The 27004-nt window shown below is 46.8% G+C and overlaps 1 protein-coding gene and 1 long non-coding RNA gene across 8 annotated transcripts in view; one reads left to right on the forward strand and one right to left on the reverse strand.

Moving 5' to 3' along the window:
- The first annotated feature begins 8002 nt into the window (after positions 1 to 8002).
- The window catches only part of Bicdl1 (BICD family like cargo adaptor 1), an 88305-nt gene continuing 69303 nt past the window's right edge, over positions 8003 to 27004 (forward strand). For 6 of the 7 annotated variants that reach the window (XR_015634000.1, XR_015633998.1, XR_015633999.1 and 3 more), the window contains exons 1-2: positions 8029 to 9123; positions 15101 to 15316. Coding sequence is in view for 4 of the 7 variants with exons in the window: in XM_087578503.1 (XP_087434629.1) it covers positions 8692 to 9123; positions 15101 to 15316 (648 nt within the window). In the remaining 3 variants the exon portion in view is untranslated. 7 annotated transcript variants of the gene reach the window in all.
- On the reverse strand, positions 11882 to 26751 carry LOC148002353 (uncharacterized). Its single transcript, XR_015634871.1, has 3 exons — positions 26490 to 26751; positions 20996 to 21061; positions 11882 to 13750 (listed from the first exon to the last, which is right to left on the reverse strand). It is a non-coding gene; the product is annotated as an uncharacterized LOC148002353 (long non-coding RNA).

The raw sequence follows: 27004 nt of genomic DNA on the forward strand, positions 1-27004 counted from the left end.
CCTGGGTTCAGTCCTCAGCTCTGAAAAAAAAAAGCCAAAATAAAGACATGAGGGAAGGAGAATACTTCCTCCCAAAAGTTTTTGTCTGATCTACACACACACACACACACACACACACACACACACACACACACCACAAACCATGGCTCAAATGTGCCCACAGAATAAAGAATTGTAATTCTTAAAAAATAACGAAGGATGTTTTTAGTTATTCTGGTACCCAAGATAGTAGACCGCTTCTGCTTCTGCGAAGTCTGAGTTTACTCTGAAATTGACAAAGAAAAATAAAGAGGGGGGAAAAAAACGGGAGGAATTTCACTCAAAAACGCAGTGTTAGCATAAGCGGTATCAATAGACGTAAATAACTTCCCTGCCAAAAGCTTAAGCCAGAACGTAATGCAGAAAGCAGAGAGACGCGCACAGCCAATGTTTGGCAAATCTTTAAAGTGAAGGGAAACCAGGAAGGCTCTGATGAATGATGTATGCATCGGAAACACATCAACAATGAGCTTAGGGCCAAGACTGTTGAAGGGAGCTCGAACAGGCAGAAAACTAAACCACAAATCTTTCTACATGTGGGCATCGCAAGGAATAAAAACAGCCAGTGCGGGTATAAAGCAGATGTTTCCCGATGAACTGGGGCAATGGAGACAGCCAAATCACTGCAACAGGGAGGGCGAGAGGGAGGGAGGGAGCGTCTTACTCAACAGTGCAGGGTTACTCAATCCAAAACAATCATTTGGGATCTTTCTGGCTATTGTGTTGCCCAGTCGCAACCCAAGCACTTGGAGGAGTATCCGGAAAAGGTGTGACTATGGGTAAGCGCCATTCCCCTCAAGCAGAAAGGTTGGTTGTTTGCCTAAGGAGCACGGCTTAATTAAGGGCCTGTTCGAACACAGAGAAATCACTAGAATAGGTGAAAACACTCCTTGGCTCACACTGTAGCCTCTGTGAATAGAGTCCTGTAGTAGTCAGCTTTCTACACTACAACAAAATACTGAAATAAAGAGAAAAGGGGTTATGTTGGCTCATCTTAAAGTCCTGGCCTTTGGCTAGTGACATGGCCATCATGGTAAGAGTGTGGTTGCAGCAACCTGTTCATTCATGGTCTGGAAGAAAAGCCAAAGAGAGGGCCGGAGTCCCACAATCCTCCTCAAGGACACACATTCAATCAACTGAAGGTCCTTTACTAAACCCTACTTACTTTTTTAAAGATAGATTTATGTATGTATGTATGTATGTATGTATGTATGTATGTATGTATGTATATGTATGCACATGTGTGTACATGTATGTGTGTATCTATGTATGTGTATATATGTATGTATGTATGTGTGCATTTATGTATGTATTTGTATATATATGCATGTGTATGTGTATATGTATGTGTGTGTATGTATGTGACATGGACTAGCCCCAAGCTCCTAGCTCTGTCTGCTCCTGCCTTCCGGTGATGGAAACTAATGAACACTTTATTTTGGCAATTGGTATATCATGACAGAGGCTTGTAGTGGACGAAGAACTGAAGAGCAGAACACAAGGGTCTTCTCTCAACTTGACACTAGCTTTGTCAGAGTCAGCAGAGAAGAGGGAGCTGTTGGGTAGCCGAGAATTCCTTTTCTCTTCCAGGCAAGGAAAGGTATCTGATAAAGGATGATGCTAGCAGGCACCGGTCACCCAAGGTAAATGCTTCTCTCTAGAATCCTAAGAGGACCGGGGAAGCAGCCCCGGTGTGTGCACTACATGTTGCAAAATGTTGAATCAACTCAATTCCAAAGGCATTTAAGGAGCTCTGGATGGCATTTTAGGATTCTATGGAGACTGTGATGCTTCCATAACTAGTTGTCAAAGATGATACACAACTGGAAACAAGCACAGACACATGCACACACATGCACACACATGTACACATACATGTACACACGCATGCACACACAGGCGCGTGTGCACGCGCGCGCGCGCGCACACACACACACACACACACACACCGTTCTGCATGGAAATGCCAAGTGTAGAACTCTGCTTTATCACACATTCCCCCAGCTCTCCATATCTCTCCAACACTTGGCTTTTCAGAAAGAATTTTTTTTTTACACTTTCTGGAATTTTACAGATCAAGATGTTAATAGAAATAAACAACCTGGGAAGACCAAATGCGTGCTGTCATACTTAGAAATATGAGGATTTCTAAAAAGGAAGATTTCGTGTCTTTCCCTCTGTGGTACAATGGTGTTTGGTGTGCTAGGAGCGTCTAATGCAAGTTCACTAGCAGAACCAGATCACAATACAAGTGTACTTGAACGGATTAAAGGGTAAAAGATCCCAGACTGCAGAGAGGCTGGAGAGATGGCTCAGTGGTTAAGAGCCTGTATTGATCTTGCAAGAAGATTCTGGTTCAGTTGCTAGCACCGCGTTAATCAGCTCAGGTACCTGTAATTTCAGGAACTCTGGTGCCCTCTTCTGGCCTCCATGGGTACCTGCATGCATGTGGTTCACACGAACTCACGCAGGCACATACAAAGACATAACACTTCAATGAAAACAGCTAACAAATCTTTTCACAGACATGGAACGAGACCCAGGAACTGAAAACATGAATCTTAGAGTGATGTGTGAGATGCAACATAGGACCATGTACTGGGATATTGGTGTTACGCACTGGCCTTTCCAGGTTACTCTGAGGCTCAAGGGAGGTCACGATATAGAAAGTTCTCGGAACATAGATGCTGCCTGCTTCCAGCACAGAGCAGAATGAACTAAGTAATAAGCTTTCTGCAGGCCTGAGAGCTGACACGTCTTTGCTTTGCCGAGTCTTAAATCATAGCACTAATCGGTCTGTAAAGCAGGCAGCTGCTACTGACCTAAAAAGGCTTCCGAACGGTCCCAAATCAGTTTCAAAAGGCGGTACAACCAACCGCACAAGATTTTGAAGGGCCTTTCTGAAAGTACTTCTTCATCGTAGCGATAGTCAATCTTATTTATAATTTCCAGGCTAACTTTATAATGTTAACTGTCTAACCCTGGGTTGTGTTTTTAACCGTGGTGTTGTTTGGACTGAGGGCGCAAAGAGACAGTAGTTTTAGGTAGCGCCACTCGAGCCTTAGGCATGGATGTTAAGATGGTGGAGCCGCCAGATTTGTTACTGTTACAAAATAGTAACTGTTTGTTGCTATTCTGTAGTAATAATTCTGAAGGATCTCTGCCTGGGGTTTCTAGCCCGCCTTGGATATCGAGTTCCCAGATAAAAGACCCACTCATAGCCTTCATATTTACAATAAGCCTTAAGCAGCACAAGAGCTGGGCAGCTGCCTCCCCTCCATGCTGTTAGAATCTACTTTCCTTCGATAACCCCAAATTATTACTTACTACGTTTCGTCTAGACTGCTCTTAACTTCAACTGGCTAGCCCACAGGGCCACGTTTTATGCCTCAGCTAAGCCATGGGGGGTTCTTGTTCTTCCTGTGTCCTTGTCTTCTTCTCCTTCTCCTTCTTCTCTTCCCCTCCCCCTCTCCCTCCTCCTTCCCCAAGCCCTTGGAAATCTAAACCCCTGCCTCTCTCTTCCGCCCAGCTATTGGCTGGTGGCATTTCTTTTTCTTTTTTTCCGGAGCTGGGGACCGAACCCAGGGCCTTGCGCTTGCTAAGCAAGCGCTCTACCACTGAGCTAAATCCCCAACCCCTGATGGCATCTTTATTTACCAATCATAATTAACTGAGGACAGGGTCAGCTATCTAGCATCTACATGTGGACTCTCATCTTTGGGGCAACCATTTTTGGGGGCCCAAATTAGCATTAGAATACAAGCAGCATTAGGCCAACCCACTACACTATGACTTAAAAAACAAAAACTAAACAAAACAAACACCAGAAAGAACCAACTTATAAGGACAAAGGCCTCGTCTTTGTCCGATTTGAAAGGTTTTGGTTCATCCATGATGTCCTTGGCTGCTTGCTTTGGGCAAGGCAGCATACTGTGGCAAGAAGAGACTGAGAGCTCAAGCTTCTTACTACATGGCTAGGAAGGTAAACGGAACAGACTAGGGTCCTATGCTCCCCTCTGAGTATAACCGCCATACCTAAAGACTCCTTCTCATTAGGTTCCACCTCTTAAAGTGTCCACCATCTCCCAACAGCAGAATGCTGGGGACCAAGTCTTTAGCAATATGGACTTGGGGGCGGGGGGCTTAAGATCCAAATAATAACAGGTTTCAGGGAACAGTGGTGGGCACTCTATTTATTCTTCCCTTTCAGGTTTTCATGTAAAGAAAAAAGCCCTAATTTTAACAATATCTCTGGTGAGGCAACGTTTTTATTAAATGTAGATCCCGAAGTACCTCTCCTTTTGATATTTTGAGTAATGAAATGAGACTGTGAACAAAGTGTTTCTGCCATATACCGGGCTCTGATGGCTGTCTTGAGGGCAGATAGATCCTTATTGAGTCCTGAGCTAAGCCAGCCGGGTGTTTTTCAGGGAGCACCGTTTCCACGTGAACTGAAAGAACGGTAATCTATAGCGTTCAGAGTTTGCCAAGAATCAGGTAAGAAATCCCTTCAAGAGAATCAGTCTACGATGTCTATTATCAATGACGACTTATACCTCCTCATTTTGGCAGACGTAAGTGTTTTTGGAAAATTCGCAACTACCTCGGTGAGCTAACAATGAGCTAATGGTGTTATTAGCTTAAAGACTTTAACAATGAGTGCTGATATAGTAGTTTTTGAGACAGAATCTCACGCTACAGCCCAGCGTGACCCCGAATTTACTATGTAGCTCAGGCTGGCCCCTAGATTGCAGCCACCTTCCTGCCTTTGCCTGCTTTGACTCCTGAGTTTCTGTAGCCGCCGTTTGAGAAATGAATGTTATTCTTTTGATTCTGTATTAAATGACATGTGACAACATTCGAAAAGTTTCATAACTCAATGAGACGTTTTCGAAATGACCAGAGCATGTGATTACAGAGTTAGTCATACATTGGTCAAAGATTATCTCAATATTAGTAGATACCCTGAGATGTCTCGGATTCCACAACCCAACTAACTTTAAAAAACTACCACTTGTCAATTATGGGCTCCTTACCAAAGAAAACAAAAAGAGGGAGGTATTAAAATACTCCTCTTTTCTCCCAGGATATACCTTAATGAGAAAATATTTTCATTCATACGCTTTTATCAAAATAAAACATTACCAGTTGGAGAGATGGCTCAGTGGTTAAGAGCTCCTCTAGCCAACGGGAGTTCAGGTCTGGGCACTCACCTTGGGTGGCTTTCGATTGCCTGTAACTTTAGCTCTCAGGGACTCCCATACCTTCTTCTGGCTTCCTTCCGTAACTGCACTCATGTACGTAGATCCACACAGAGACACTTTTTTTTTGTTTGTTTGTTTTTGAGACATGGTTTCTCTGCATAGCCCTGCCTATCCTGGAACTGACTGTGTAGACCAGGTTGGCCTCGAACTCAGAAATCTGCCTGCCTCTGCCTTCTGAGTGCTGGGACTAAAGGTGTGTGGCATCATTAATTTTTCTTTTAATTTGGAGACAGATCATGGTTATTCATAAAGTACATTTACAACATGCTTATTAGAAGTATGTTAAAGGGCTGGAGAGATGGCTCAGTAGTTAAGAGCACTGACTGCTCTTCCAGAGGTCCTGAGTTCAATTCCCAGCAACCACATGGTGGCTCATAACCATCTGTGATGGGATCTGATGCCCTCATCTGGTGTGTCTGAAGACAGCTACAGTGTCCTCATATATAATAAATAAATAAATAAATAAATCTTTTTTTAAAAAAGAAGTACTTTAAAGAAACGAAATATTAAAAACTTCGTCTATCTTCAAATGTCTGATATGGCAAATGTCAACATCTAAACCCACGCTACACAATGTTTTTTAGTGTCTTTCAATAATTTTTTGAGAGTGTTCGGTGATTCTGAGACCAACTTAAGAAGCATCATTCCGAATAGTTCTCCGTATTTAACATGATAAATATTTTTGGACATTCATTGAAACATACTATTTATGCCACACTTTGCTAAGAAATGATTACTTCTATCTGGGTGCACACTTAAATCTTAGCACTCCAGAAGGATCCTGAGTGCAAATTCATCCTCAGTCAAAGTTAGTAAGGCCAGCAGGGCTACACCATGAATAGAGAACCCTTGAAAAGTTCGTTTCCATGGCAACACGGGAGCCTAATACATAGAGACCAATGAGTTCAAGGCCAGCAAGCCCGTATTATCCAGGTGTCTGTCTGCATTCAGGAAAAGCAAACTGCTTAAACTCCCTTTAATTCGGAAATCCTGTGGGTCTCCATTTGCGTCTCTATACAGATTAGGGAGAGATTGGTCCTTTCGTGCTTCAAACATGACAAAAGGGAGCTTCATCTGCAGCCCACCGGGATCCACCAACTTTGATCAGGGTGTGTGTGGCAGGGCATAATAAAATGTGTTGGAACAGTGTCCATTGCTCGACTGATACTGCGGCTGAGTGCTTATTTTAGCTCTAAGATCTGGTGTGATAAGGCTTCACCTGTCTTTCCCCCAAGGACAGCCCCGAGGCTGGAGAACTTCTGGATTTTCTTGCCTTGGGTCTGAGAGTGGATTGGCATAGCAGGTAATGGTTTAGGCTCTGGATTTACTAAAGAACAAAACCTACGAGAAATGTTTCAACTTCTGAGTATCTTAAAATTTCCATTTCACGGGGGTAAAAAGAGTATGACCTCACTAAAAAGAAAAAAGAAAAAAAAAGAGGTTGTTGGTGAAGAGGAAACGGAAACAATAAAGACCAGTTCTGGCTACCTAAATAAGAAGCACACAGCATCGCCACCTCGGTTGAAGAAAGAAAAGACCCGCAGTCACCCTGTAGCCTCATCGTCATCCTTCTTTCCTCATCCAAAGAAGCATTCCCTGTGTACTGAATCAGTGCAACTTCTTTGTAAATCACCGCTTATCTTCCTTCAGATGGGGGTTATATGTTAAGAAAGAATACTGATTTTACAGGGAATCCCTGAGTCAGCTCGGCAGGCCCCGAATCTCGGGCCTGAGTTTCTTCCCGTGTAAAACAGCAAGAACGACACTTTAAAGAAAATCCTCCTGAAATTAAGATAATGCATATAAAACGAACAAAGAAAGCTGGACATAGCTCGGACAATCATTATCGGAGAATGTCTTTATTTCGTACTGCCATCTACTAGTAGGGTGTTTCTCCCCCGTTATTTCTCCACAAAACCTTTCCTCTCATATCCCTGAGTCATCAGCATTAAGATGCTGGGTTCCCCAAGTCATTCCTCCGCCTCCTCCTCTCGAGGGCTCCCTCTCCCGACTGCTTAGCTCTTGCAGGGGTCCAGATAAAAATCGCGGACTGCAAATGGCTCTCCGCCTGGCTCCGTGACTCACAGAATTGTCCGCAGCCCCCTCGGCCCACAGACCACCTGAGAGATCAGGACCAGACCTAGTCACGCTGGGCTCGCGCCAACCCACCCAGGTACCAGCGAGGCTGCCGGCCGGGCCGCGGAGGCGCGGAAGAGGATGCGCGCCCCGCAGAGCTACCGGAGAGGTGAGACCGTGGGAGTCTGGAGGAGGCCACACCCAGAGGTGCGAGCGCGGGGGGCGTGGCCAGCGGCCGGGCGAAAACTAGGCAGGGGGCGTGGCCGAGCGCCAACCGAGGGGGTAGGAGGTGGAGCGGTTGCGAAGAGCCGCACCCTGAGGTGAGCGCGCAGGGGGCGTGGCCACACCTCTAGCTGGGAACGAGGCTGAGGGAGGGGCTCGAGGCCCGGGGACGGGGCCGTCCCCGCGGGAGAGTCTCCGGGCTTTCGGGACGCGTGGAGCGTCCCCACGGGCGGCGCGCGCATCCGCTTAACGACGCGTGAGGCCACGTCGGGGTTAGGCCGGCGCCACCTGGGCGCGGCTGAGGCGAGCCGAGCGCCGGCGAATCCCGCGCGGGCGCGGCGAACAGGTGCCCGCGCGCGTCAGGCGCCGGCCCCGGGGCGGGGAGAGGGGCGCGGCCGGAAGCGCGGGGCGGGCGCCTCGGCCCGGTGAGCTGCGGAGCCGGGAAGGCTAGAAGGAGGGCTCCGGGGCTGCGCGGCTAACGATGTCGAGCCGCCGCCTCGGCCCCTGCCGCAGCAGCAGCAGCAGCAGCCGCCGCCGCCGCCGCTGCTGCCGCCAAGCCTGGGGACATGGAGCGCGGCTGCAAGGAGCGGCCGACGGCAGCAGCAGCAGCAGCAGCAACAGCGAGCGTCGCAGCGACAGCGGAGCGCAACCCTCCCCGTAAGGCGCCGGCCGGCCGGCGGCGGCGGCGGCGGCGGCAGCAGCAGCGGCGGCAGCAACAGGGCGGCTGAAACCCGGGCCGCGGCGGCGGCGGCGACCCTCAGCGCGGCCTCCCCTCCGGCTCCGCGCCCCCCTCGGCTCTCCCCTTCCTCGGCCGCTCTTGCCCACCCCCTCGATCGCGTCCCGGGGGCGCGCGCCAGCAGCTGAGCCCGGGGGCGGGGGCGCGTGCCGCCGGCGCGGGGGAGGGGCGGGCCGCCCGCGCGCGCCGCGCCTCGCCGCGCCGCGCCCAGGGCTCGCGGGGACCCGGGGGGCGCGTGCCGCGGCGCGAGGCGAAGAGCGGGGCGGCGCGGCGGGGCCCCTCCCCCTCCCACCCCCCTGCAGCCTGGCGCGCGCCGGCCGGGCCGCACCGCTGCGGGCTCGGCGCGCGCGGGCCATGTCCGCCTTCTGCCTGGGCTTGGCCGGCCGAGCTTCAGCACCCGCCGAGCCGGACAGCGCCTGCTGCATGGAGCTGCCCGCTGGGGCCGGGGACGCAGTCCGGAGTCCCGCCGCCGCCGCCGCCCTTGTCTCTTTCCCCGGGGGTCCCGGGGAACTGGAACTGGCCTTAGAGGAGGAGCTGGCGTTGCTGGCGGCCGGGGAGCGGCCGTCCGACCTCGGGGAGCATCCTCAGGCGGAGCCGGGGTCTCCGGCTGAGGGGCACGGACCGCCGCCGCCGCCTACCCAGGATCCCGAGCTGCTGTCGGTGATCAGGCAGAAGGAGAAGGATCTGGTGTTGGCGGCCCGGCTAGGCAAGGCGCTGCTCGAGAGGAACCAGGACATGAGCCGGCAGTACGAGCAGATGCACAAGGAGCTGACGGACAAGCTGGAGGTGAGGACCTTCCGGCGGCATGGGTGGGGAGCTGGGTGCCTGCTTATCCTCCTCCTTTCCGTGCCTGTTCTACCTCGAAGGAAAAACCATCGGGAACGGGAGGCGGGAGGGATAGTTTCCACGGTCATCAGGGCATTTGTGGAACCCACCTGACTTTTCCACCCAGCTCGGATGTGGGTCCAGCACCGTTGTGGGCCGTTCTATATATGTACTGTACACAGACTAAAATAGAGCTTACAGTATGACTAATTTACACAGCACTGGGGCGATACCCGCACTCAGAAATGAGAACGCCGAGAAGCGTTTAAAATATGCTTCAGGTGTTCGGGGGAAACAGTTAATCTCTAATCAGGGTGTTAGCGTGGAGCTTTTCAGTCGGGGCATTAAGGCCTCTGGATGCCCTTGTCTTAACTTCCTGGCAGAGAGTTGTGGGAAACAAGTGTCTCGGAAGGCGCTGTATATAGCTTTCAAATGCTTGGGGATTAGGGAATGTGGTTTCATTGCAGAAAGCAGAGAAGGCAGGGCTCAACATGTGATGAGTTTGGGCTTCAGTAGCTGTGTGTGTTTCAGTAGTAGTTTTCTGTGTCCTGGGTCTTAGCAGCTAAGAGCCAAGTTACTTTTAACCACTATTAAAAACACCCCCCACCCCCAACCCTGGTGGAAGGGGTGGTTTCCTGGCAAGATAGTTCGATGGGTAAGGTCTCTTGCCCCAATCGGATCCCCAGAACCCACATGGGGAAAGGGAGAGGATCTAGACACACCCCAATTAATAAATAACCCTAAGTTTATTGGGCTGTTGCTTTTAAGCAGAAAGAGTCTGGAATGGTAGCTGAGGGTACCTAGAAAGAGAGTATAGAATGACCAGGGTTCTAATGCAGCAGATTTTTTCACAATAAAAAGGACAGCAGCGTCGTGTCCATCCTACAGACAGCCAGGCTTCTCTACCCCCTGTGTTCAGCATCGTAGCCCACTTGACTTTGACTCGCTTTCCTCGTTCTCGTTACGAGACCATCATAGTACAGATGTAACCAGGCCCGAAGTCAGCCGTCGTCTACCTCACCACCTCTGTTTGTGAATGTGAATCGAGAAACATTTCTGCAACGGGATGGATGTGTGTCAGTAGTCTAGTCGCCTATCAAAAGCTGAATCAGAAGAAAGAAGGAAACCAGTGAGTGGCCTGTGTTTCAGCCAGCCCGCTATCGAGGCCTGCCAGTTGATGGGCTTCTGATACGCGGCCTGAAAAGTTGTCTGTGAAACCTAGGCCTAGACAGCCAGAGTGCAACAGAGTGCTGCTGCCTTAATGAATTGACTTGTTTAGTCTTCCCTTGAAGTAGAGATCTGGAAATAAAAGGGTGTCCTTTTTCTTTCCGAATCGATTGAGTTACAGGACTCTGTAAAGGAGTACTACCCCAGAGATTTGTGCTGGAGATTTGAAATTCCTTCAGTGAGGGAACTGACTGAAGAAACAGTGAACTTGAAAAGAGCATCCTATCAGTTTATGAGTGACAGATTTCATGGTGTACAGTTACACAAGCCCTGGCTTCCATGTGGTGCTTTCAGTGAGGGGAGGATTTCAAAGTTCCACAGCAACAAAAAGGTTCCCTGTAAAGGGGTAAATAAGCGACCTTTGACATTCTGTAATGGACTCCATGGGTAAGACTGAAATAGCTTAACCTGCCTAAACTGTCATTTAAGATCTTCACCCTTGTGAAGGGTCGCTTGTGAAGGCCAGTGTTAAACTTTTAAAACTCGGGGTGTGGGGGGTGTTACCCAACACGGCTGACCTGTACATGGCAAAGGTGGTCGAGGTCATAGATTATAATGATGTTACGTGTACTCTACCACAACTTAAAAATGCTTAACGCCTGCCTCAGTCCCCGCCTAGCTGGACCTTACGGGTGCAGTGTACCTGACTCTAAAACTTTTTTGTGTACACTTGAAAACATAGTCACTAATTGCTAACTAATGAATGTTGTTTATTTGGTGTTTTTTGAGGATGGCACCACCACAAAGCATATTCTGTCTGCCCTGTTGAATTTTCCAGTGCCACAATTGAGAGTGACTGATTTACTACAGTCTGTTTCATTTGATACCTGCAAGTGAATTTTCCCCACAGTTTATTCTTCTTAGGTTTATTTATTTTACTTGTATGGGTGTGAGTGTTTGCCTGCACGTATGTGTGTGTCCCAGAAGCTCACCCCAAAAGTTCCACTGTGCAACAGGAGTTACAGATGGTTGTGAGCCAGCGAATGGGAGCTGGGAACCAAACCCGAGTCTCTGAAAGAACAAAAAGTGATTTTAACCTCGGAGTCATCTCTCCAGCCACCCCCCCGCCACTGGATCTTCTTGAGCAGCTTAGATATTGTTATGCCTGCTTAGACAAAATACTTTCTAAAGTTTAATGTAGCAGCCGTATTTTTAATTAAACACTCGGAAGTAGAAAACTAGTCCTACTTTAATAAGAAGGATTTATTTATTTTTCCAGGAACTGTCAAGACATTGGTGACACCTTTTCTGACAAATTGGTTTGGACGTTAAACACATGGTGGTTTGTGCTCTAATTCCAGCCACTGTGGGCAACATGGCGGGATCCTGTAATCTAAAAATTTAAAGAAAAGATTAGTGGTGGTGGTCTGAGAGACTGATTTGATGTTGGTCTCATCAAAATTGTTACTTTCATAATTTTACAACAATCTGTCTTCAAGATCTTTTCTGCCTACTATTCAGGAGTATCTAGTTCTGCACGCCACACCTAGGATTTTATTTTATTTTATTATTTTTTAATATAAAAGCATATGGTTCATTAAAGGCTTATTTAATTGTTTAAAGGTTCACATAGATAGACATGTTATGGCTTGGCTAGAATATATTGTGCGTACGTTTAAAAGTCTGGTCGGAAGGCAGTTTTGGTTGTCTCTCTATAATTAGCTCTTATGATTTGAAAACATATCTACTCAGGTCCTTACTAACTCGTACTTACATACTTTTGTTCTCTGAGGATTATTGTACAGCTTTTTTTTCCCCAGTAAGGGATGGAGGGAGATGGAAATGAGTCTCTGGGAGTCACTACTAGACTTGGAGAGCGGCCCAGGAGTCCCGATGTACATTCAGTGCTTGCTACCCTAGAGAAGAGAGTTTCTCTCTGGTGCTTTTCATGAGCCATGGCCTGGGCTTAGGAGGATGGCGTCACTGTTTATTTCTGCACAAAATCCATTTCAACGAGTATCTATTTTACTTACCCTAGTAACGCTAAATTTTTTTTTTGTTTTAGAAGTTGGTTGATTTGTTCTTTTTTAAAAATGGTTGATTTTATGTTTAGAGAAAGATTGGAATCGTAACAGAGTATCCATATTTTCTGCATCAGGCTTATCTTTCTGCCAACATTTTACATTAGCACGTGTCATAATTAATAAAGTCCTTACATTTCCTGAGTCTGCACCAAATGTCTTTTCTTCTCTTCCAGAATCCCACGTGACATTTAGCTTAGAGTGTTCTTGATAAGCTTGCTGTTAATTTTCAAAGGACCATACAACCCTGGGAAATCAGAAAGCTCGGGCAGATAGAGACCTATATGTGTGAAAATTCTTCCTAGACTTTACTAGTTAATGTAAAGCTTAAATGAAAAGATAATTGTAGGAGAAATTTCTTAAAGTAAATCAAAAGGTTGAATTCTGTCCAAAAGGTCAGATTCTGCCTGTCCTTTAACAAAGGCTTGGGACACCTGAAATCCGGTGTGTATCCCCTGGTAAACGTAAGGACAGATTAGAGCAATCAACACCACCTGTCTAACCCCGCCTTCCAAGGGGACTGGGCGGAGTTGCTTAGATGGGCTGTTCACTAACAGCTGTTGGCTGAATATTTTTAAGTCTCTCTGTTCTTTCAGAGCCTAATTTATCTGGCCTCTCAGTAACACTGTGGTTACTGAGTTCTGCCTTCTGCCTTCTGCGCAGTTGTCTTCACATTGGGTGAAAACTGAGTTTCACAGTTTTAGGGTTGCAGTCAGCTCTCACCTCTACCTTCTATCTCTAAAATTTATAGAGTGGCTAGAACATCCTCAGTTTGGAAAGTTGGGTGGTGTCAGGATCGCATAGGACAAACCGTTTACGTGCTGGTCAGCGGTGGCTTCTCCCTTGTTATTCCCTCCCCCAAACGCTCCAGACTGAAAGGGTTTAGGTTAATAAAGCTGTGGAACTTTTCTGGCCTGTAGACTGGAGCGACTGTAACCAAATGAATGGTCCCTCAAGGTGGTTGACTTGAATGTTTTCGTGAGCGCCGCCTTCACTGATATGCTCAGAATTTTAATTTTGGGTGGTTGTTTTTTAATCTTCGGCAAGTCCTCTCAAGCATGATCCATTTTCACCATGGGGGAGTAAATTTGGCTTTTAGAGATATTTGCAAGTCACTCAGCAGAGTGAGAGGAGTAAGTTGACATGGCGGAACGGGGTAATCTTGACATTTAGGCTCACCTCAGGTTTGACGGAGTGGAGCTGGTTCTCTTACATTTCGGTAAGCTGGCACCTGAGGCTTCCAAAAGAAACATTCCAAAACACATGTTGAAAGATAAGAACTTCGCTTGAGAGCATGTTTTCCCAGGAAGTAGATGACCGAGTACGCCGAAGGAAGACACCTGCAAGCAAGACACAAACGAGCTTATTTCAGGGTTCAAAATAACCTGGCTCCAGTCCTCACCGAAGCTCAGTCTTTGGAGATGGGATCCAAGCCAGTGTGTTTTGCTTTTGAGACAGGATCTCTCTGGGGCGGCCTCCCACTCAAGGCTGTCCTGTCTGAGCTTTGCCATTGCTGGCTTGCAGCATGGACCACCGTGCCCAGCCTAAGTCAGTGTGCTTTGAGTGGTCTCGCTAGAACTTTGCTATTCTCCCCTAAGGGTGGCGAGTCGTTACTTTAATTAGACCGAGGTATCGGTTTGGTATTAGACACACTGCTTGGTACCGGACGTGCTTGCCTCTGAATGGAGACTTATCTCACACAAACGGAAAAGTGTGCTTGTTTCCTGCAAGCCAAAGGACTCCTCTTTGATTGAGTTGTTACTTCAGAATATCTTTGTTTGCCACACACCATTTTATTATGGAGGCCCATGAAGACCAAGCCCATGTCTGTCTTGTCCGTCCCCAGTGTCTCTAGTAAAGTTTCCCTGCCTTATCGAGCACTCAGGAATGAGTGGATGAGGCAGAAACCAGCACACAGGACCTATTACTAATGCATGAATCTAAATAGGTCCGACCGGGCAGAAAGGGTTTGGTGGTTAAGAGAACTGACTCTTCTTCCTGAGGACCTGGACTTAGTTCCCAGCACCCACCTGGCACCTTGTAACCGTCTGTAGCTCCAGTTCCAGGGACCCCAACACTTTGTCACATCCAGCACCAGACACACACGTGCATAGAACATACATCCCAGGTAATACACACAAAATAAGGCCCCAAACTGAACGGGCCTTAATACTTTTGAAATTTAGTAGTATATTATCTGTAAGCTGTGATTTGGAGCACTAAATACATCAGGTAACTTAAACACAAATCAGCCCTCCCATTTTCTAGTCCTGACCCCGAACTGGTGGCTTCACGGCTTGTACCCATCAAGCATAAAAGATGGCGCCAGGAGCGGCCTCTTTTTAGAAGGTATTTTGGTTGTTGGGTTCATTGTCAGTTGTTTAAATATGTAGTTTAATCAAAAGATGACTTGTTAAATTGCAAGTGAATTCCCACGTCTAGAACCAAATCCCACCCAGGAAGAATAACTAAAGCGTTAAGTGTTTCTAGGAGGAATGGTGTTTTCTTTGTGAGACAAGTCCTGTGTTCTAGAAGAAGAGACTGTTCTTGTAACTGTGGATTGGACAACATGCTCTGTGTGGCAGGGTGTTTTGTTGTGTTCCCTGTCTGGGGGGGGGGGGGGAAGTGTGAAAAGGGAAAAGAGAAAAGGCTGGAGAGTTTCACATTTTTAACCCCCCCTTCCCCCCCAGCACTTAGAGCAAGAGAAGCATGAGCTGAGAAGGCGGTTTGAGAACCGAGAAGGGGAGTGGGAAGGACGAGTGTCCGAGCTGGAGACGGACGTGAAGCAGCTACAGGACGAGCTGGAGAGGCAGCAGGTCCATCTTCGGGAAGCGGATCGAGAAAAAACTCGCGCTGTCCAGGAACTGTCAGAACAGAACCAAAGGCTACTGGATCAACTGAGCAGGGTAAGTCACAAGACTTTAATTATAAAATAGTGAAAAGGAACCGCTTCTTTGTGCTGGAAGGATATATGTGGTTGGAGCCTTTCTGACCTCCCCCCACCCAGTAGAACTTGCTGGAATCAGTGTTTTCCCTCGATCAAGTAGATTAGGGGATTGAACACAGCTTTTGAGTCTGGAGCCCAGGTGATAAGCATACAAAAGGAGTGTGGAGCCAGGCTGTGACTAGGCAGCCTGTCTGTAAGATGCGGTCTCTTAACCCTGGGCCTGTAGTGATGTCTGTGTCCCTTAGAGCCATAAAGATCCGTACCAGGGAAAGCCCATCATCACTTGTAAAATTGTTAACTCGTTAATGCAGTACTTAGAGGTGCTATCTTTAGCCGAACAGCTTGGGAAACGCGTGTACGTTACGAGAGGAGGTCTGTAGTTAACTTTTATCACCACGTTAAGTAAATAATAATCCTTACACGTTTATAAGGTCGTGTCAGAAGAGTAATTAAGGTCAAGACGAATCATTGGCAGGAAGGTGGTTGAGAGTTGAGTGAGTAGAAATCTAATTTACATAAGGTACATTTCTTTGAAATAAATATGAGAGTGGTCTTTAAATTCACATTTTTTTTAAAAAATTCAGTTAAGACCCGGTAAATCCAGGTAGTGGTAGTGGAACATCTTCAATCCCAGCGTCGGGAGGCAGAGGCAGGTGGATCTCTGAGTTGGAGGCCGGCCTGGTCTACAGAGCAAGTTCTAGAATAGCCAGGGCTACACAAAGAAACCCTGTCTCAAACAAACAAACAAACAAAACAAAACAAAACAAAAAAAACCCTGGGTTTACTCTTGCACCTCAATCCCTCTTGTAGGTTAAAATCAACACTAGCTGTTCTCTAGTTACCAGGAAAACTGTGGCCTCTCATCCCAGTCCTAATCCTCTGGGCCTTCTGTGGTCTTGGAGACAGGCTAAAGGCAGCTGCGGTAAATCCCCAGCTCTTGCACTGGAGGATAGCTGAGTGCGAGATGGTATTCGCCAATTACAGCACGGCTGCGTGCTTTTCTTTGGGATTGTGAGACAGGTGTATCTTCTGACTTCTAAGGAAGTGAGAGCTAAATACCATTAGTGGAGAGAGAGGAGGGAGAGAGAGGAGGGAGAGAGAGGAGGGAGAGAGAGGAGGGAGAGAGAGGAGGGAGAGAGAGGAGGGAGAGAGAGGAGGAAGAGAGAGGAGACCTGGTAACCTGAAGAACGGCAGCTTGCAGAGATTCAGTGTAGGGATGGCCAAGAACCTTCCCTGATGGCACGTAAGTCCCCTTTCTCTTTCTGTCACCATTGGGTTGGCCTTGAGCAAGAGTAGCCACGGTCCAGAATGCATTTCAGGGGGCCAGCTTCATGGCAGCATTTCTGGATCAGCTCTGAAACCCTTTCTAGTAACTGCGGAGGGAATCTCTAGCCTTGTAAAAATTTTATAGGTTTTGGAGTCTTTCATTCATTATTCATGAAAGATTAACCAGAGAAGTCTGGCCAGATTGCTTTATTTGCTTAAAAATATTTAATATAATCCTGAGCAAGTGTTTCGAGTGAAATTTATGTAACGGAATTCCAAAATAAAATAAAAAATCCAACCAAAGGGAAATTAAATTTTCTTGGACCAAGTTCACGTGACAAATGCAGACTCAACCCCGCTGTCCCATGGTCTGGTGAGAGACGCTAACGTGCCGTGGCGCAGAACTTGGAACTGACCGCTCGTTGTTCCCGCCTCGGCGTCCTTAACGTAAAGTGAAGGAGCTTTGTGCTGCAGACAAGTACGGTTGAAATGTGGGCTGTGGGTATAGCTCACTGGTATGGCGCTTGCCGGCTCGCCCGAGTGGCCCTGTGTTTACTTTCTCCTACCATGGTTCTCAACCCTTGGGTTACGACTGCTCTGGGGTCCAACGCCCTTTCACAGGGGTTGCTTAAGACCATCAGAACACACTGATATTTACGTCACGAAGTATTGAGGAAGTTAATTTTATGGTTGGGGTCACCACAGCATGAAGAACTGTATCAAAGGGTTGCAGCATTAGGGAGGTTGAGAGCCAGTGTTCTAGTAAGAGGAGCAGAGGAGGAATGCAGTGTGTCTGTGTTGATCTGCACGTGCTGGTGCAGGCTGTTTACTAAAGGGGCGTCTTTAGAGTTGTCCTGTTGTCCAATTTCACTGGAAATCTTGATGCTGGGCTTCCAGATCTTTCCACTGGATCTAGATTCTTGTTATCCTCCTCTGGCCTTGAATGTAGGCCCTGGTGGTTTTGTGGCTTCCTCTCCTTTCTGCTTGGAAGCAGGACAAGTCCCTGAGGTTTCCATCAGCAGCAAGTTTAGATTGCATTTTATTATTGTTTTATTAACTGGGTGTTCAGGAGCCAGAGGAACTAAGTACTTTTAAGGGAATTAAATTCTCATAGGACAAGATCGAAGCTGCCAGAAGTGGTAGAAGGCCATGGGTTTTGTTGTTGCTGTTCTGGTGTTTCTGTTTTTGCAATGAATGTGTGTAATGGAGTTTGCATGATTGCTTTTCCCCCCACAAGGCAGGGTTTTTCTCTCTGTAGACCAAGCTGGCCTTGAAGTCAGAGATAAGCTTGTCTCTGCCTCCCCACTGCTGGCACTAAAGGCATGCGCCACCGTGTCTTTATATAACCATATAATAAATATATAGTGTCAAAAATATAATCTATTTCTTCAACATTTTTCAGCGTATTTGCTTTGTCCACCATAGTCTCCAAGGTTGCTCTTAACGACAAACAAAACGGCAGCTGTATGAAGATGTAATTGATACCCATGCATGTTACCCTGTAATTCATACCCATGTATGCTGTATGAAGATGCAATTCATATCCATGCATGTTACCCTTTAAAAGTGTGCAGCGTGGGTTTTCACTCTTTACAGAGTTATGCAGCCATCCCTACTGTCTAGAGAACATTTCACCTTTCCAAAAGAAATGTTGTAGCCATTAGCAACCACTTCTGTTATAACTCAAAAGCCCCGTGTCTCAACCCCTGGCAGCTTATAATCTACCTTGATCCCTGTGCTTTCCCTCGCTTTAGACTTTTTACTCAGTGATATTCACTGTAAGCGGCGAATCCGTGTGTGACGTCCTTTACTTAGTGTTGTGTTACCAGGTCCATCTGTGTTGAAGCATGTATCAGTACTCCATCACCCATGTTACACGGGGACAGCTGATCGTTACCTAGTGGTTTGTTTACCCGTTCACAAGCTGATGCACATCTGCCGTGCCTGTCCTTGGTTAGTATGGATAAAGCTGCCGTGGACCTTCATGGACATATTTAGTGTGCACACACATCTTTTTTAGGGGCGATGGAATGTTGCCAGTATATATCCCATGAGCTTCCAGAACCTCATTATTACGAGGAAAGGAATTGATGCCGCTCTCATTTTATATTGGGAAAACTTGAGGGAAGAAAGATACACGACTTGATTAGGTTTCTTTCAGTTCAGGACTGATTAGATTTTCTGTGGCCTCCGTTCCAGACTTCTAAGGCCCCGCAATTAAGATCACAAACTTTAAAGCCAGACAGCTCTGGGGCCAACCACCAACTCGGCCATTACTAGGTGGTTGGACGTAGGAAAATTGTTTTACCTTCAGTGTCCTCCTTTGTAGAATGGAAACAACCGTGTTGCTGATAACCAGGTCATGTTGTGAGGAGTGTGTGTGTGTGAGGTTCAAACCACAGTGACCAGTGTGTGGTGAGTGCTTGGTAAATGGTAGCCATCCTGATTGTCATGTCCTCGTGCGGATGGGGCTTCTGCATCTGCTCAGACTTGGAGTGTGGAAGACAGGAAGTGTAACAGTAAAAGCCTTGGGATGACCCTCAGTCTCAGCACTTGAGACACAGGCAGCGGATCTCTGAGTGTGAGGCCAGCCTGGTCTACAGACTGAGTTCCAGGACAGCCAGGAGTACGCGGAGAAGCCCTGTCTCAAAAACCAACAACCAACCAAAGGTAAAAAAAAAAGTTACCAAGTGCATATTATTTCATAAGTTCATGAGCTTTCCACTTTAATCCATAACTGGTGGGATCGTGTTCGTGAAACGCAAAGGCCGTCCTCTGTAACTTAGGCGAATTTTGAACTTGGGCTCTTCCCATCTCGGCCTCTTGACTGGGACTCTGAAGCATGTTCCATCATGATAGGCTTTTTTTTAGTTTTACCATTGCCTGTAATATTTAGTGGTTAGATTGATAGTCAAAATTAAAAGTGAGGTAGGAAGTGGTTGTATTTTTTCTGTGGTACCCTGGATATGCTGGAATTGCCTTCTCCAATTTATTTGATCATTTGGACAAAATATTCCCCTGAGTTCTCTCCTAGTTCCTAAGAGTCTAGCCTTTCTATTTTTTTTTTTTTTAAACTCAGGCTGACATATTTGAGCAAAGTGTAAATTCACTTTCTAAATTAGAAGGTGACACCACAGTAGCAGTTGACAGTAGGTCTAATATAGTGGTTCTCAACCCTTCAGGATTTGACTGACCCTTCCACAGGAGTTGCCCAAGACCATCAGAAAAGCACAGATATTTATATTACAATTCATAACTGTAGCAAAATTACAGTTATGGAGTAGCAAAAACATGATTTTGTGGTTGGGGTCACCACAGCACGAGGAACTGTATTAAAGGGTCACAGCGTAGGACCACTGGTTTAATAGGACCCAGTAGGTACTCTCCTCTTAACTATCCAAGCAGAAGGAGTACAGTGGGGCTTAGCGTTCAGGAGAGGAGAGGCACGGGTTAAACTGGAGGATTGTTGCAAATCCTGCCTCACAGTGTCTGGTGCTGGAGCTTATCTCCCAGATAGCAACAGCCAAGATGTGAGTTCTGCTCCTTGGATGAGTCTGCACCAAGACGCTGTGGAGGCACCATGGGATGTTCCTAGAGCTCACTTAGCAGCCGAAAGCCAGAGCCGTGCTCTGAAGGCTGTAGAAAGAGCCTGGTTTCTAACAACAGTGGCGGCTGTACTAGCAGGCTGCGGTTTGGCCTTCTCCGTCTTCCGAAGCACTCGCAGTAAGATATTGTTTTCAAAATGAACCTCAGTGGCGTGGGTAACTTTAGTCGGAGGTAAAGGAGGGCATTTTTATGTCTATATTAAACACTGCTCACACACGGTTTGAAACATGAGCGACAGGCTTGAGCACCTGTTGACCAAAGGATGGAAAAACCAATTGATTTCTTCTGGGGAATGAGATTTAAAATTGCTTAGGGCATTCCGGGCTCTTCCCTCCTCAAATGCACAGCTCTGGGTTTGGAGAAATTGATTAGCTCATCACTTTTTTATACATCAATTACGTCATTCCCTTCCCTCTCTCGTGAGTACGGCCAGCCTCAGAACCACAGGCTGGTTCTAGACCCATTTTACATAGTAGGGCCCACTGGGGTTTCAGTTCTCTACAGGACCAGATTATGTGGTGATAGTGACTGCTTGGATAGAATTATGGTATAAGCCTTGTCTACTTTACAATTTAACAAAATACTACAGTGATACAGAAAACTGCAAAGTACAGGCCCAGCATTTGAAGCCAGACGTGGTGACGCACATCTATGATACCAGGGCTCGGAAGGCTGAGGTCAGCCTTGGACTGTGTATCGATCCCTTCCCTCTCCCCGCCCCAACCCGAGTCTTACACTTTGCTCTATTTCGTTGAGATTTACTTACGGCTATGTGTGCATCTGTTTCTTCTGCAGTACTGAGGTTAGAGCCCAGGACCTCTCACATCTGTGCCTGGTTTAAATACAAAGAAAACAGTTTTATTCGTGTGTCAAAGAAGAGGTTTCAGAAGGTTAAAATATTGTTATATTTTTCTCACTGCTATCTGCTTTTTTAGTGTCAGCTTTGTAACCAACTTTTATACATACACATACATGGATGTTTATGCATATATTATGTATAAACACATCATTATGTGTTTGCATATACAGCTATTAAGAGTGTGTGCTTTTCTGTATTTTAGACATTTGAGAGGGGACTGTAGTGTGAAATGGTTTGACCCTGTCTGGATTCCGTACTGTGTTCTTGGATTTTACACGACGCTAAGATAGCGTCAGTTCATTTACATCAGCTGTTACTTCGTGTTCCACTCTGCAGATACAGTGAAAGAGATGTATTTTTTTTCTCTTTTTTTTTTTTCTTTTTTCTTTTTTCCGGAGCTGGGGACCGAACTCAGGGCCTTGCGCTTCCTAGGCAAGCGCTCTACCACTGAGCTAAACCCCCAACCCCCGATTACAACTTTTCTGTGGTGAATATCTCTGCATCTCTTCTTCATATGCACATATATTTGAATTTCTCTGCGGGTAACTGTTCACAGGAGTTACTGCATCTGAATATAGGCCGTCTCCGCTTTGTTCCACATTGCCAAATTCTTGAAAGCCTTGGTACAGACGAGCAGTGTGTGAGTCAGTGTGTGTGTTTCCGTCTACACCTCACTCTTCATCGTCATCAGATTTTAGACATCCCTACTAATCCCTTGTGTGCGGGATGAAAGTCTCATGGTTTTAATTCTGTTTCGTGAATTACTGTGTCTTTCTTGTCAATTACCTGTTTGATTTTCTTACATACTCTACTGGCAAATGAGAGGGGTTTGGTTCAGTTTTGTTTTTAACTTTCAGTGCTCTGACAGTTTTATTTTAGAGGGTCTTGTACCAAAAAGAAGTATGCAGGCTTTTAAAAGCAGACTTTAATCACCTATCTGTGTGTGTGTGTGTGTGTGTGTGTGTGTGTGGGAGTTCCGTGCCTGCGGAGGGAGGGGGATGAATCCCTCTGGAACTGGAGCTGAGCTGCCCACTGTGGATGCTAGGAGTTGAACTCATGTCCTCTGGATAACAGAATATGCCTTAACTGCTGGGCCAGCCAGGACCAGGTATTTAAAGTCAGACATAACTATCATTTCCTAAATGCTTTTTCTTTTGTGTTTTCTCTGTATTCTAATAAAAGCATAAATGCGTTTTAACGTTTGAATTTAATCTACTTGGAATACATTTTTTTGTATGATATGAGATAGGAAATCTTTTTTTTTTCTTTTTGCCAGCTAAAAGTTGAAAACAAAATGGGGGGGGTGTTTTTAAGACAGGGTCCCTTCTGTGTAGATCAGGCTTGTCTTGAAATCAAAGATCCCCCTGCTTTTGCCTCCGAAGGAATGTTGATGGATGTTAAAGGTATGTGCCACCACACCCAACTTTTTAAAATTTTAGAAGTTTTGAGAAATCTGGCTTGTTTGCTAAGGCTGATGTAATAGCGTGCCACAGACGCATTGGCTCCCAGTTCTGGAGGCTGGAAGTGTACAGTCAGAGTGTGACCAGGGTCAGTTCCTTCTGACCAGAGGTCTCTTTCTTTTTTTTTTTTTTTTTCGGAGCTGGGGACCGAACCCAGGGCCTTGCGCTTCCTAGGTAAGCGCTCTACCACTGAGCTAAATCCCCAGCCCCCCAGAGGTCTCTTTCAGTCCTGTCTTTTTGGCTGGTAGATGGTGCCTCCCCGTACCCCTTAGTATTTGTCTTCCCTTTCTCTGTTTTGTGGTTGTGGTTGTTGCTATTTTTGGTTTGTTTTTTTTTTTTTTTTTTTGAGACAGGGTCTCTACATAGCTCTACCTGTCCTGGTACTCACAGTGTGGACCAGTCTGGCTTCGAACTCACAGAGATCCTTTACCTGCCTCTGCCCCTTATGTGCTGGATTTAAAGTCGTTCCTCATTATGCCCAGCTCTTCTCCATTTTGAGATTTCCTCTCCTTATATAAGACACACATATATATATATATATATATATTGACTTAGGACCCCATTTTAGTTTGTTTACGTTTATGGAGGGGGCCGGAGAAGGCTCAGGGTTAAGAGCACTTGCTGTTCTTGAACAGGACCCAGGTTTGATCCCAGCACCCATATGGCTTCTCCCAGCCATGGGCAGCTCCAGTTCCAGGGCATCTGGTGCCCTCTTAGGGCCCCCATTGGTACCAGACATGCAGGTGGTGCACCGGCGTAGTTCAGACAAAAATACCCACACCCATAAAGTAGAATTCAGTTTGTCTACATTTCTTTTTTTTTTTTTTTTGGTTCTTTTTTTCGGAGCTGGGGACCGAACCCAGGGCCTTGCGCTTCCTAGGTAAGCGCTCTACCACTGAGCTAAATCCCCAGCCCCTTGCCTACATTTCTAAAGACCCTTTCTCCAAGCAAGTTGACATTGTAACAGTCTGAAAGAGGACAGGATCCAATCAGTAATAACATTTGGGGTACTTTTGTTTTTGCCAATAACACACTGGATCCTAGTTGGTGCTGTCTGAGGGAGGTATTCTTGGTAATGCCACTTTCTTAGAGGGTTCCATTCTCTTTATAAAACATTTGTACACTAAAGACTCAAACCTCTAACACTAGACAACTGAGGAACTAGTGACCAGTGGGGAGATACCTAGATACTTTATCCCTTGGGTCTAAGTCCACCAATCTCATTTTTCTCCTCTAAGGACTTACCTACATTCTAGTCTCCTGAGTAAAAGTGAAGGGTTGTTTTTTTTTTCCCCCGGTGGTGGGGTCTTGTTTAATTCAGTATCCAGTTCAGTTAGAGGTTATATCTGAGACGACATCTGAAGAGGGGGCAGCATCCTCAGAGGAGCCAGAGGAATGGTGTTCTTGGATGGCTGCCTTTGAAAACAGGACCCTCTCTGCTTCCTCTGCTGTTGTGTAAACAAGTACCCACCAGGCTGGGCAGTCAGTAGAAGGTTGTTGGTTGCTGTTAATAGTGTTCATAGGTTATACATAGCATGTTCAGAACTGAAGACTAACCCTATGCATAGACTAATGTGAGCCGTTCCATGTTCGCGCAGTGTATGTTTGGAACCCAGTGGTCAGAGGAACCTTGGGCATCAGTACTTGGGCTGGTGAGCCGTAGAAGAGTGTGGCGCTGCGGCTGCTGAAAAAGACAGTGTGGTCTTCATTAGTACTCAGGAGACCGAAAGCCGAGAAGAGCGATCCCCTGTGGTGTTGGTTTGCAGCCCGCAGGTCCTCAGTTGAACAGAGGTGTGCCTCCCTGCTCCGTAGGACGGGGCGAGTGGCTTGTAGTCTGGCAGATATGGGAAGTGAACGTTCTAGCTTTTCACCAACAGTGTTCTTGTCCTGTGGGAGACATGGCCTTTGCTTGGGTTTGGGTTGTACCTGCCTCTCTGGCACATGTGCTGTGAACCAGAGAACACCACAGCGCTATGCTCTGTTCACCGTGCTTACTGCCCACGGTGGTCTGTGGTTTGAAGGAGGCGGCAGCAGACCCGGGGATGGCTGCCTTGTTGAGGTTGTGCAGTTCCTTCCTGTGCAGCCCTGATGGCTTCTTCCTAGAGTAAAATTTCCGAGAATTCACCTTAAAATAACTTTTCCCCTTCTCATCCGTTCTGCATTTGTGCTGTAATCTCTTTGCTCGTTTTCACAGGGCACACCCTGTAAGTTGTTTGTTTCTTCTCACTGTAACCACACAGGCACCTCGCCAGTCTCTCACACCCAGGACGGGTCATGCACCTGGTTGCTCTGGCTAGGAGTGGGTCTAACTGTGCCAGAGTTGAAAGCTGTATTTGGGACAGTATACAGAAGAGCTGTTTCCACAGGCTGCATGAAGCCAAAAGGGGCCATCGCCATGGACTCACTGAGATAGTAAGGGGGCTCAAAGCCTTCCTTTTGGACTAGAGGAACCATGATGACAGATACGCAGAGGAATTGTCTAAAGATGGCCATGGAGAGATCAAAATGAAGACCCACTGTGGGCAGTTCAGGTGAAGTCGGACAGTCTGAAATCAGTGTCTTCCAGGACTCAGCAACTGAAGGGTGTTCAGGGATGGGGTGGCTTCAAGTTCTCAAGTTCTATAGATTTTTATTTTTATATATTTTCAGGTATTAAATCCAGGGTAGATTTAAAACTGGCCTGTAGGCAGTTTTGATTAATCAAGATTGATGTGGGAGAGGCCAGCCCACTGTGGGTGGTGCTATCCCCTAGGCAGGTGCTCCTAGTTGTATAGAGCAAGCTGAGCAAGCCAGTAGGTGAGCAGTGCTCCTCCATGGCCTTCAGTTCCTGACTTGAGTTCCTGCCCTGACTTCCCCTCATGATGGACTATAACTGTAAGCCAAATAAACCCTTTCCTCCCCATTGCTTTGGGTGACAGCGTTTTATCACAGCAGTACAAAGCAGCCAAGGACAGGTAGAGTACAGCGCAGTGCTCAGAGGACTCCAGCTACGTTCAGTCCTTACTGCTTCACCTACTCTTTCTTCCTCACCCTAATCCCTCCCCAGCCCACGCTAACAGAGAACAACTGGCCCGGGGGTTACTCACTGGCTATGAGATGTGAGGTGTGGAGGAGGAAGTTGACGCAAGCAGGTGCTTTGTTTCCTGCCTGTTGGGGTGGCCATCCCTGGTCAGCTTTTGCTGTCTTACACCTACAGAACAAATGTACTTGGCGCACTAGCAAAACTAATCTTTCCTGAAAAGACTTAGCTCTTCTCGGAAAAACGAACAGTTGATTTGAGGTCAGCAGCTTCCCGTACAGTCCCTGAAGCAACTCTTACCAGGTCCCCTTTTCAGGATCTCAGTCTTTAACACAGTGGCTGTCGTAGGAGTCATTCTGCCCTGGGTGATGCACAGCTGGCCTTGTTCTTGGAACATTCCACGGTGAACAACAGCTGCTCGTCAGAGGTATTGTCGGTGCCTGAGTACTGGAAGGCGTCAGTTCAAGGCTAGCCTGGCCTACATAGGGAGCTGTAGCTAAGCTAGGGCTGCACAGTGACAAGAAAACAACCACCGCACACACCTGTTGCACTAGCTGGTTTTTTTGGTTGGTTTTTTGTTTGGTTGGTTTGGTTTTGCTTGTTTTTTTTTGTGGTGTAGGACAAGACAGGACAGTTTTCATCCAGCTTTCAGTCACCCTGCCTGTGTAAGACCATGAAAAGACAAACTTAACTAGGTTTGGGGTGTAGCAAAGATAAAGTGTTAGCCTAGCATGCCTGAAGCCCTAGGGTCTCTCCTTCTGCAGCACACGCCAAGGAAGTACGTTAATTAGCCCGTCCAAATAACAGTAATTTAAATTCCAAAAGGGGCTTTCCTGTTGAGTGCCTCTGCTCTGGTCCCACCTGGGAAGGAAGGACTGCACACGGGTTTTCTATAGGAATCCGGGATCACCGGTTTGCTTACCAGTTAACAGCTAGTTTGAAGTTGGTTTTTGGATCTCTTCAGGAACGGGAGTCAGTAAGGAAGAAATCACCTCTTCATGCATATTTCTGCCGTTACTGGTTTCTTTGACACTTTAGGTGGTACTGGTTGACCGAGTCAAAGGTCTCAGGTTTGATTTTAACAGTTTCTGTCTGTTATATCAAAGGTGCTCTAGAGGGATTAGAAAGCATTGCTCACGTCAGCTAGGCGGAGACCGTCTCTGCAGTCAGTCCCAGTGTGTCTCAGTGGATGCTGTTGCTAATCAGAATGTGTGCTCTCAGCACCTGGGCGTCGTCTTAGCTGCGGAAGCCTGCTCTTAGCTGTTTACACTGGAGAGTCGAGCCTCCTCTGAGCAGGCCAGGTTGGTTTTATTGAATATAGCTGTCTATAGCTCTAACTTTGTTTTTTTTTTTTTTGTTTTTTGTTTTTTGTTTTTTTTTTTTGTTTTTTTTTTTGGTTCTTTTTTTCGGAGCCGGGGACCGAACCCAGGGCCTTGC

The sequence above is a fragment of the Rattus norvegicus genome, chromosome 12 (genome assembly GCF_021556685.1).
Source record: "Rattus norvegicus strain SHRSP/BbbUtx chromosome 12, alternate assembly SHRSP_T2T, whole genome shotgun sequence".
NCBI lineage: Eukaryota > Metazoa > Chordata > Mammalia > Rodentia > Muridae > Rattus > Rattus norvegicus.